Source organism: Sorex fumeus, unplaced genomic scaffold (assembly GCF_029834395.1).
Source record: "Sorex fumeus unplaced genomic scaffold, SorFum_2.1 ptg000011l, whole genome shotgun sequence".
Taxonomy (NCBI): Eukaryota; Metazoa; Chordata; class Mammalia; order Eulipotyphla; family Soricidae; genus Sorex; species Sorex fumeus.
In genome coordinates, this window is record NW_026606068.1 from 2,751,292 (window position 1) to 2,764,109 (window position 12,818).

Here is a 12,818-nt window from a genome sequence, read left to right on the forward strand (position 1 = left end):
CCAACTCTACCAGAGTAGTGGGAAGAATATATATCCAGTAAGCAAATGTTCAAAAGTCATGTGCTTGCACATTACAAAAACGGCAATCGAGATCTTTTGTAGTCATGTCTGAGCAAAATGGACAAAGAAATGAGAAATTCTCTTGCTGTTGCAATGCTGCTATATTGGTGGATGGGCAAAAAGAAAAAGTGAAAAGCTAATTCATCTTTGTTTCTAAAACAATTATTCTTAAATAAGGAACAATAAAAAAATTGACTTAACATCATTGTAAGCAGATAAAGTAATTACAAAATAGAATGTATATGAACTCTTTGTTATCAATAAGCTCCCATCTTTTTTTAAAAGTGACATATTAACCAGGACAAAACTACCAAGGATGACTTTTATGGAATCCTAAAAGAGTGTTCAGATTCTGAAAGTTTCTAGGTAGATGTGGGAGTGTTCATCTGTATGTTAATTCCTTTAAAAAAAAGAGCAATAATGTTAATTTCAAAAATATTCACTTATGGGGCTGGAGGAATAGCATAGCAGGTAGGGTATTTGCTTTGCACGCGGCCAACCCAGGTTCAATTCCCAGCATCTCATATGGTCCCCTGAGCACTGCCAGGAGTGATTCCTGAGTGCAGAGCCAGGAGTAATCCCTGAGCATCACTGGGTGTGACCCAAAAAAAAAAAAATATATACTCACTTACTAGCTCACTAATCTCACCATGTAAAAGAATGAAAAATTTTATTAAAATATTTGGGAATTTATGTCTAAAATAAATGTGAAAAGGAAACGTTACAGCTCCATGCCTGAAGAGCAAGCCATGAGGATGTGAAGAAAGGTAAAAATAATAGCAAGTCATGCCAAACCCACTTCATTTCCTGTTTTGACTGGGACATCAGACACAAATATGAGGAAAACACATTGAATGTGGGCCTGTCTTTCAGTAAGACTTTTATTAAAAATTTCTAATATTTTATTAATAAAATTAGGAAATATGATCGTGAAGACATAATAGAAAGATGGAATCTCAGTGGACCCAACTACAGTCCCTAGTACAACTGGGTTTTTATGATGGCATCAAAGCATTTCCTAAATTCTAAGTCTGCTCAACTTTATTCATAATTGTATTAATATTCTGACATTCATACCAATACTGTGCATGATAATTTAGAAAACATAGAAACTATTTTTTATTTTATTTAATTTTTACAAAGTTGTCCACAATAATTGATTACATATAATATTTGAACACCATTCCCACCACCATTATACCTTCCCACCACCATATTTTCGAATATTTTCATCCTGAACCCCAAATCCCCCCCAAAGCAGAACCAAAATAATTTATTTTGTATTGCTTATTATGAATAATCTGCTAAAAATGATCCAAAAATTTTTCTGAGAGGGAAGTGTGTGAAGATTGTTGTATTTCACCAAGGAGCCATTAAGCCCTTCTTTGAGATTAGTAACATGTTGTTAAAGGTTGAGCCTTGTATATATGTATATATATGAGAATTTCATAGTACAAGTTTCAAAAACTGTCATCCAAAAGTAAAGCATGATTTATGTCACTTTAGTATAGTGATAATCACATAATATGGAGTCAAACTGATATTTTTAAATTACTGAATTCACCAATGCATCTTAACGTGAGGTTGAAGTCAATCTTTAGTCAGAGATCACAGTAACCATTACTACCAAAGGAGGCATTTCTTGGATAAACAATTAGATATGAAATCTTACCTAAAAGTCATCATTATTACAATTTTATGTTTAAAGTAGGGTAAGTTTTTTCTTCACTGGGGCCAGAGCAATGGCACAGTGGGTAGAGCACTACTCTTGTATGCCAGGCTTGATCCCTGGCACCCCACATGGCCCCACAGAGTCCTCCAGGAGTGATGCCTGAGTGCAGAGCCAGGAGTAAACCCTGAACACAGCCCATATTTGACCCCCAAAATAGATCAATAGGTAGGTTTTAAATATTCAATATTATAATTTCATACTAAATATTAAAATTTCATATCAACAATTTTGATTGTCCACTAAAAGATTACATTCATGGTTTATTTAATGCCTGTTTGTGATAATAAATACTCTCACTCAGTGGGGTGACTGGAAAGGCAGGAAAGATTAGAGTAACATTCTTTTTATTCCACCACTTTACTTAAACACTATGGTTTGCAAAGTTGTTGTGATAATTTCTTAGAGGCATTCAGTATTCCAACACAATCCCATTGTCACCTTCCCTCCATTTTCCTAAACACCCCTCAAGCCTGCCCCATAACAAGCCCACAATAATTTATTTTATATCGCTTGTTACCACTAACTGGTTAACAGAATGATTTCGGGGAAAAAAATTCTGTAGAAGAAACGTTGTGAAAACTGTTATATCTCAACATAGGGACACTAAGTCCTTGTTGGAGGACTTACTAAACTGTTGTTGCAAATTATGCTTTTCTTGTTAGTCAAAATTGGCTTTTACATTACATCCATCAAATCTAATCTGGTGTGCTACTACTGGGATGTCAGTATTATAGATTTTGGAGATGTTATGAGGGTGCAAATGCGGCTGTGTGCTCCAGAAAATCTAGAATATTTAATTGAGCAGTCCAGCTGGAAGCATGGTAGTCACTTTGGGATGTGGAAGTGCCTGTCAGGGCTTTGTTAGGACAGAAGCTGGCCTGCCCACTTCCTGAGGTCGCTTGGAGCTCTCAGCCGGGACTGGGTATCTGAGAAATTTTTGCAGCTAGTTGATCTCTTTCAAGATTTATTTATGAGTCTCTGGAACAAGGACAGTAGATGAGCTTACATGGTGGCAGCAGTGGGACATGGCATGCTGCCAGGTATTCAGGAAGTACAAGAAGATGGGGGAAGGTCGCCCATCCCAACTCCCAGAAGGCATGGAGTTTTAAGCCAAAAACACCCATGTACTTGAAATTTTCAGCAGATTAGTTTCTCTGTGGGGCCCAGTCTTGAGCTCGTAGAGTCCAGCCAGAGGCATGAAAGTAACTTTGGGGTGTGGAGGCAGCTGCCAAGACTTTGTTAGGGTAGGAGCTTGTCTGAAAGGGGCCGTTTCTGGCTCTGTGCTCAGGGCTCACTCTTTTAAGTCTTCCTAAAGTTATGTAGCTAGCATATATTTGATAATGACATGGCTGTTGATTTTTTTTTCATTTTTATTCAATTATTTGAAAATGATTGAGTGTTTAGTATATAAAAATGAACTGATTCCAAAATCCTTATTGTTATATTACCTTATTATATTCTTATTATTATATTTTCCACTTTCATTCATCAATTAACTCATTGAACGTAAGCATATTAAAGACAGGAAACTTTTATTCCAAGTTACATAAAAAAGTTTATCTAATGTCAATATGAATACACAGACATAAACAATAAACTCATTGGTATGCCTTGCTTGTTACTACTCTGCAATTTTCTAACCTCTGAAATCACAATTTATTGATCATTCCCAACATTAGGGATTTCAGATAGTGTGTTGGAGTAGGCACTTGGCAATTTTCCCCTCAAAGCTCAATGAATCATTTTGATTGAATGCCAAGGCTGTTACAGAACTTCACATATCTCAAAATGCTTCTTTTTAAAAGATGTCCTCTCTGAATAGCTTCTGCACAATATACAAGGGGAAGGAGAACAAAGAGCACACTTTTAGGAGTCAGCAGAACATTGGGAGCTATAAATTCCTTCAGTAATAAGAGCCCAGAGCCATGAAGCCTACAGTTTTGTGGAGCTATTAAATGGGAAAATAAATACATGTTAACAAACTGTGACATGTTACATGCAGGAAAGTGCAAGGTCCTTTGAGACTAGAATGGGGACAATAATTCAAAGGAGGAATCCAGAAAAAAAACCTACTCAATAAAATAGTTTTCAAGTGAAAGGGAAAGGAAACGTGCCCCGTTAAGTGTGGGAGAAAGAGTATTCTAGAAAGAGAAAAGAGCTGGTTTATTCTCAAGTAGGCTATCTGTACTGGACAGACATCAGGAATAGAGCAATAGGAAGCTACAAGAAGGCCTGAATATGTGGGTGTCGCTGTATCTCTGTATCAGTGTCATCCTGTTGTTCATCGATTTACTCTAGTGGGTGCCAGTAACGTCTTCATTCTTCCCAGCCCTGAGATTTTAGCAGCGTCTCCTTACTTGTCTTTCCCAACTCTGCCATATTGGAGGCTCTTTCAGGGTCAGGGGAATGAGACCCATTATTTTTATATTTTTACTATTTTTGGCATATCAAATACACCAGGGTTAGCTTGCCAGACTCTGCGGTGCAATTTTATTTTAAATACCATGAAAGCATTTTGAGGGGTTGTAGTATTTTAAACAGGAGATTATCACATTGGAAAAGTTGTTCAGCTACTCAAGGGAGAAAGAATTAAAGAGAACAAAAGAAACAGCAAGAGTACTGTGATTCTTTATAAAAGGGAACTTTATCTGTCTTCACCGGTGCTATTAAAATGTTCTTGTTTTTTCAGATTAAAGAACTTACCATTCTCATTTACCAAACTTAAGGAGCTTGCAGCTTTGTGGCTTTCTGATAATCAGGTAAAATCTTTTATTACCTGGCTTATTTTGTTTTTTTAACAAGTCATAATTGAAATTTTGAATTACTATCTGTGTCCCCGTAAAAGCCCTTGGCAGTTGCTACAAAATAAAATTCTGTATCCCCCTGGAGGGAGATTTTTGTAAAGGTGGCAACTGAATTATGAAGTTGACTGCTGTCGACAAAACCGTTCCATCACCCCACCCTCTTTAAATGCTTCAATTTAGCATCAATTTCATTCTCAGAGATCTAATTCACAAAACGATCGTTATAGCTCTTTAGCTCTAGGTGGTACAGATAAGTCCTTGGAGGATGTACTTTAATTATATCTCTGAAGGTAAAGAAGAAGAAAATCATTACCACAATCCCCATAAGAGGGAATTGTTACTTTCCACATTCCTTCTTCTTCTCACACTTTTAATTATAATCAACTTCATTCTAAGACTCTTTTGAAGGTACATGCTGCTGTCTTCTGTATTATCAGTGCTTTTCATGAAATTATTTCTGACACTACTCCATAATTGCATAAAGACACATTCCCATGAAATCAGTCATTGAGGGTTAAGGCATAACTTCATTATCTGGAAAAGTGAGGACATCTGATGTGCCACCAGCAAAACAGGTGACCAACCATTTTGACACCATTTATTTGTCTTCTTTTAAATCTTTTGCCTATCTACTGAAAACTGGAAAACCCTTATCCAAAATGTGAATAGAAAAATGACAAGACAACACCTTGAGTTGAATTTATCATTATTTTCTGAGCACTGAAGCAGCATTACTGAGAAGTCAGTGGTCAGGTTTCCTGATAGTGGGCCACCTTTGTGGCAGATTATTCTAAACCTCTGCAAAGTGGAGATAATGTTTGTTTCTACAGTTATTGAGCAGTTCATTCTATCTGCCGAGTGAAAAAAACAAATATATTGTCATTCAAATTCATATTTCATCAATAAATTAGAAATTTTTAGTGCATAAATATGCCATTATCAATAAATCATTCTGGGAGTCACTGTGATCTGTGTTAATGTATTTAGCATAGAATGTAGCTACTCTCGGTCTTGTGTTGTGAAAACATCTCCTAATACTATGATTTATTATTCTTGTGGGAGAATGAACAGAACTGTGACTGCATCATTTAACTTCCATTTAGAATAGTGATTTAATGTGTTTCTGGCTTAGTTTCATGACACAAGTTAGTATCCCAAATCCCCTTTAAGCTTCACTCCTATTAATAAATGTCATGAAAGAAGTGGATTTTTAAAACATTAGATAATATTATTATTTCCAATATATTTCTGGTACATCAGAGTTATTTAAAAAACCTTTTAAAAACACTATGTCTGAGAACAAATTAATAATAGAAGATGAATAATAACTATCCACTGTTAAACATAATGTGACATATCAGATTCAAATAGAGTCACTTATCTGTGTGTGAACCGTGTCTTTCTTTATATAAAATATCTAATAAAAGTAAATGTTCAGGGACTAACTCAAAGGTCTGAGTCCATGCTATGTATGTCAGAGGCCCTTGTTCCAACCCTGTCACTACCTGGTCCCTCAAGAACTGCCCATAAGAAACCCCCGAGACCCATACTGGGTATAGCCTCTGAGTAGCATCAGCTATGGCAAAACAAAGACCAAAAACATGCTTCTGTTTATCCTAATTAAATTCATATTTTCTTGGATAACATAAATTTTAGAGCAAATTCCATTTGTCTTTCTAGAATAAGAGTTCATGAAAATAAATGGGTATGTAGAACAAAAATTGCTTAGTTGTAGCAATTCAACACATTTTGGTCCCTTTTGGATTCAAAGTAACCTTGTCCAGAGAAGATGAATGGGTATCAAAGAGTATAAACTAGAGAAAATAAAACTCATTATGCTTTAGAATTTGAAAATACTTCTCAGTGATAGTGTTGCCTTATGCTGGATTTTTCCTGAGTGTGTGAAGTAAAATGGTTTTATTTAGAAAAATAAGAGGGAGGGAAGGAGGGAGGAAGGGGGGTGGAGAATACATGGGCTTCTGTGGGGAAAACCAAGATTATGCTATACATTTTTATTTCAGTACTTTTACTTATTCTTCTTTTAATTGTTCATTCAACTGGGTGAGAATTGACTAGTATGTTTACCATATATAGAAGAGATATTCCTCATACTTGCTATACATTTCATCTAATTTATGTATTTTTTGCTTCTAGTCAAAAGCCCTAATCCCTTTACAAACAGAGGCCCATCCAGAAACAAAGCAAAGAGTACTGACTAACTACATGTTTCCACAGCAACCTCGTGGTGATGAAGGTAAATTGGCAGAAACTCCTTTGCTTATACTTAAAACGGTTTTAGGTCAAAGAGACTAGCTTTATTTTTTTATCTCTGGTGAAATAGTTAGGGAAAATTTACTGACATACGTAAGTCCTTTGGGCTTTAACTCTAAGGATGAATCTCTTCCACTTCATAGTATTTTGAGAAAGGTTCTAAAACACAAATCTTCCTCTTCATATCTTGCATGGAATCGCTGTTAACTTTTAAGAATAACGTCTTTTAGGGATTGCAAGGCATATCGCTGGTTAAATATACATGGAACCCAGCTGAAAACAACTCAGTATAAAAAAGATTTTAATGAACTGATATTGCCTGTGTTCATTCATTTCATAAACACATTTTAAACATTTCATCCTGTGATCTCAGGCCCCACTTTATTTCATGGTAAGAGTCGACCATAGATCCAGAGAAATAGTGCTGTGGTAAGGTGTTCATGTGGTAAACTGAGGTTTATCCCCTCTACACTGCATGTGATCCCATGAACCCGGCCTGGAGTGATCCATGAGCACAAACCCAAGAGTGAGCCCTGAGCACTGTCAGTCATGACCCCAAAACAAACAAACAAAAATGAATAGACTCTAAATAATTGACTTATAGGTAGCAATCACCTTTTCCTTTTCCATTTGTTTTCCTAAAAAAATGTCAGAAACTGTGAATGGGAAAAAATAGACTTATTTCAATAATTAATCTTCTATTCTCACATTTCATAAAATATTTAAAAGAGGTTTGTCTTTTGCTGTTTGAAACTTAGCATATAAGCTCCTCATCTCAAATCAGCACAGAGTGTCATTTAGTAGACTTCTTATGGAAAAAGTAAGAATCATTTTTTTTTTATTAGTGAAGCACCATGAGGTACAGTTGTAGATTTACAAATCTTTGTGCTTGGGTTTCGGTCATACAATGATCAAATGCCCATCCCTCCACCAGTGCCCATTTTCCACCACCATGGATAATCATTTTAAACCACCCACAGATCAAATCTGTCTAATACATTTAGATGGAACCAAATTTTTAAGGAAACTATTTGCTTATATATATATATTTTTTATTTTTAGGCATAACTTAAAGACACTTAGTCTTTTATTTATATATGTAAGTGGATCTTTTGTGAATATTTCCCAATATTTTTATTCAAACTTTTACTTACAGAAATAGAAAAAGAGATTATTTTAATATGCATTTTCAGACTTCAATAAAATTAATCTTTTAAAAATATGAAAAAACAGTCACATGCCGAGTAGAAGAAAAATCTCAAGTGAGGATTACATTTTATTCATGCAACTTTGCTTATATTTCTATTTTAATATCCCTAGATTCTCAAAATATATCATCTCTAAAGGACACACAGAAAAAAATTAAAGTAACTCATGTTTGCTGGTTATTTCTGAGATCTAGTCTCACTGATCAAATCCCTAATTTTTCCCTCAGAGGTAGATCTAGTTAGATAACTGTGATGTTAAGAAATTAACCTGTTTTGTTTTGCTTTATTGTTTCACTTTCAGTAAAGAAAAGTTAATAATAGGAAATTCTAGGCAAATTCCTTTGTTTGATCAGGCAGAAATGTTAAAAAAAAAAGTTTTGAGAATCCCTTGTAAAAAGGAAATATCTGGAAATATTCATACTACAGGGCAAAAAATCTACACTAAATTGAGTAATTGGGTTTTTTCATGTGATCTTCACAATAAGGTTGCAAAGAAGATATTACCATTAATTAATGTGTTGATTCAAAATAAAGATTTATAAGCTTTTATTTTCCCTATTAATTTGAGACACATTTAGAATAATTGGTGTCTTAATATTAAACTTTAAATTTTCCACATGTCCATTTCTTTGTTTTAAATTTTTTGTTAGTGAATCACCGTGAGATACAGTTACAAACTTTCATGCTTGTGTTTCAGTCACACAATGGTCGAGTACCCATTCCTCCACCAGTGCCCATTTTCCACCACCAGTGGTCCCAGTATCCCTCCCACCACCCCCGCCCCATCCCCTCCACCCCACCCCGCCTCTGTGGCGGGACATTCTCTTTTGCTCTTCTCTCCTTTTGGGTGTTGTGGTTTGCAGTAGAGGTATTAAGTGGTCATCATGTTTGGTCTATAGTCTACTTTCTGCCCCTCTGGGGATGTCCATTTCTTTATAAAACAAGTCCCACTCATATCCGCTCCTAGTCACACACACCCAAAGAAAATATTTGCAAATCTCACTTTCAGAAGAGATGCTACCTAGTAATTATCTGTTATAAAATCCTGATAGTTTAGTGATTGAAAATAGAAGCTGTGTAATCACTCAGGCATGGACTAGAATTCAGCCCTGGCAGAAAACAAGCAATATATCATGCATCATGAATTGCAGATTATTTTAGTTCTACCATTCTGCAGTTGTACAGATTAAAAGAGGCTTTCAGGTGGTTAGTCCAACCCTCTCAATTATCACTGTCCAAGGGAGAATTCATGCTTTCCACTGTCAAGACTTCCCACTCCCAAAGTACCATTAATGTACACTTAAGAGGCTGAATTTGACTTAATTTGTTAAATAAAAGTATGTGACAAATATCAAGAGAATTTATCCCCTTTTCTCTTTCTTCCTTTCTGTATTTCATTCTTTCTCTTTATTTGCCCTTTCTCTATTGATGTTTTGTGTTTGTTGTATTACCTATCTTTAAAAAACAATAATACTTTGGAATCTAACTGTAGATTTCCAGTCAGACAGTGACAGCTTTAACCCTACCCTGTGGGAAGAACAGCGACAACAACGTATGACAGTTGCCTTTGAATTTGAAGACAAAAAAGAAGACGACGAAAGTGCTGGGAAAGTTAAGGTGAACCTTTTAATTTTTGTTTCCTCTTTCTTCTCATCTTTTTTACTCATCTATGACTATGGTCCAAATGGACAGGAACAAACTGAGTGACCTCTGCTAGAAGGTTAGCTACATCTTTAAGTATCCTGGTGGTCCCTTTCTATATACCAGGATGTGAATTCCAAAAGCACTGGTGTGCTTCACTGGTGAATGAAACTCGCGTCCCAATTCTGACTGAACAAAGTTGACATGTCAGCTCATCTTACAGAGTAACGTGAAAGAGATTCAAGCTGAGTGAGAGACAAAACAAAACAAAGAAAAAGCAAAAGCAAAAAATAAAAACAGTCTGGGCAATGGTCTTCACTTGAGCTCTTACTTCTTTGAAATATGGAAGCAATTTTCTGTTCATTCTGAGCAAAACATCTTGCAGTTTGTATGAAGCCAAAATACACATTTACAGGAGAGCCAACAGATTAATATGTTACATTGGCATTAAAATATCTGAAATATTTTTATGTTCTTGTGGTATTTGAGAAAAATTTATTAGCATTGTTCATATGAAGACAAGTTTTATAAAGGAGGTGAGTATACCTGATAATGAACCTAATAGCTCCTTAAGAAAAAATAACTTCTGTTTTTTAAATCTCAAATCATAGTTTTAAAATCCTTTATTAAAGTGAATCTCAGTCAAGTAAAAAATTGACTTATTTAAATTTCTACTGGCCATTATTTATGAGACAGTAGCAGAATTGATATACATTTTATCAACATTATTTATACTATCACCATGGCAACATCTTGAATCTCTCTTTAATGATGGTGTTATCTGTGTACTCTTTCCATCATGGGTACTAACAGCTCTCGTTTCTGGTGACTAATGACCCAAGTAATAATACATGTATCTTGGTTCTGTGGTGTGTTCTTTTTGCCTGCACCCTTATTCCCCCATAAGCTAAGCTTTTTCTTTAAACCAATACACTCTAGAAACAGTAAGTTGATTGAAAGGTTAAACTCTACCATTGTGGAGAACCCAAACTAGATTCCCGAGTCAAATGACAATTTTGTTAAAGATTTGGTTTAAAAAAAAATGTTTCCAGATGCTTGGTTAGTGCTGTCTACTAACTAGAGACATTTTTGTTACTTGTGCATTCCTAGAAAACAAAAATAATGCAAAACTAAAAATAAACAAAGATCTGTAGAACATTTTCGTTCTCCTTTTAAGGATTTAATATTTTAAATCCAGAAACAATGCATGATGCATTGTATACTGGATCTCTGATTTATTGTTTTGCTTTGTTGAATGTGAGGAAAATACATACTTCTTCCTAAAATAAATCTGTATCCAAAGTACCCAAGAAGAAAATAGTGCATTTAATATACTCCTGTATATGTGTCAATGAAAACATAAAATACAGTAAATGCACAGTTATTTAGAAGCCCTGTTTGTGTGTCATATGACCAAGTTTGTTTATAATCAGAGTAGGTTCATTATACTTTAGAGTGCTTTATTTAATTTATATTTAGTTCATAAACAGAAACAGTAGTGTTTCAAAAATTTCAAACTACTTGGCACTGACTAATTTGAATCTTTCCAATATCATTGGCTATTGGACAAATTAGAACACAAACAAACTTCTAAATAAATCATCATGGAAGTATGCTGAGTGGAATATATTGAAACCTCGCACTAAATTAATCCCTCTTCTGGTTCATTACATGTACATTAAATTTAGCACCGATTTACCTTTCATCTGCATCAAATTTGAAAAGGAACCTCTGACCTATGCCATCAACTTCCAAATGAACTAGAGTATAATGCCCTACCAGGAGTGTGCATTGTGTTCATGCCAACGTTGTGTCCTTGAGCCTCATACGATCATTTGGTGCTGTTTGATTACTTAGAGTTGAAATTGATGGGGGGGGGGGGGGGTGGATGTCTGAAATGCCTTATCCAGAGTGGAAAAAAAGAAAATCGAGAAATAGAACCATGATAACGTGAAAGTCTTGCTACAGCGCTCCTCTTTCTCTCAGAAAATGGAGATTCCTTCTCCCACAGGATCTCTCCTGCCAAGCCCCCTGGGAAAGGGGCCAGCGTGGGATTACTCTCCAACCCGCCAGGCTGTCTGGCGACTGCTGCACACCATGGGCCAGGTGTGATCAGCAGATCCAAGATATGCCCGTTCCCCAGAATGACCCCCAGCTGGCATGGGGTTGTATAAGTGGCCTCCAGCAGGACAGGAGCTTGTGTCCTCCAATGCCAGTTGCAGCACAGGCCACCACTCTACCCTCTCTAAGTGGCAGACAGGTAGGCCTAGGCGTCTGGGGTAGGAGTCTTCCCCTTGTAGAGGCAACTTTGGAACAGTGGTTGATGGGGTATGTCCTGCATGGCTGGGGGCTAAGAAACGCTGATCCTATGGCAGCCTTCCCAGGGCCAATGTTTGATCCCAGTTTTAATTTTTTGCTCTTGGGGATGGCACAGTGGGATGGGGAGATCTAAGGCAGAGCGGGGAGGAAACGCCGATAGGAGGTGCCTCTGGGTGGGATGTCTGGAATGGGTTTTGAGTTGGGTGCTTCATTTTTATTTATGTTGCTATTTTTTCGAGGGATTTTTCTTTGCCTCTTTCAAATCCGGGGATACCAAGAGTTGGGCAGACTGTTGATGATGCCATGAATAACATCTAAATTGTCCCTGCGCACGCACACACGCACGCAGGCACGACCAATCAGTTTTCTAGGTTATCGATTCCCAGAGGAGATGAAATAAAGATCAATAACCTTGATCTTCAAATAGCAGGATATTTGAATTGAGATTTGCTGAGAGTGGATTTTGAGCACAAAGATGGGCATCCGTTGAGAAATATCGATTTCCCTTTAATTTTAATACAGATTATGAGAATTCCTGTAAGAGAAGATTGGTTTGGGAGTTGTGGCAAATAAGGCTTCCTTATCTTAGTGGAGTGGGTTTTTTAACAGAATGTCTCAATCGGTTGTTAAAAAACAATGAATTATTGGTAAACTTTACCATCCGCATGTAATGGACTTAACTCTTGCTCTGTGTCTTATATTTTTTCTATAATATAAGACAAGCTAAGAATGCATTCCCTAACTAAAACTGCCATGGGTTTCCTTTTGATGTAAGATGTTCTG

General features: G+C 36.2%; 1 protein-coding gene across 11 annotated transcripts in view; it reads left to right on the plus strand.

Annotated features, from left to right (window-relative positions):
- LRRC7 (leucine rich repeat containing 7) overlaps positions 1-12,818 on the plus strand; it is a 628,763-nt gene that overhangs the window by 498,281 nt on the left and 117,664 nt on the right. For 10 of the 11 annotated variants that reach the window (XR_008792000.1, XR_008791999.1, XM_056111016.1 and 7 more), the window contains 4 exons: positions 4,482-4,551; positions 6,751-6,850; positions 9,568-9,692; positions 11,728-11,976. Coding sequence is in view for 9 of the 11 variants with exons in the window: in XM_056111016.1 (XP_055966991.1) it covers positions 4,482-4,551; positions 6,751-6,850; positions 9,568-9,692; positions 11,728-11,976 (544 nt within the window). In the remaining 2 variants the exon portion in view is untranslated. The remainder of the gene's footprint in view (positions 1-4,481; positions 4,552-6,750; positions 6,851-9,567; positions 9,693-11,727; positions 11,977-12,818) is intronic. The other variant, XM_056111013.1, reaches the window with a different exon arrangement.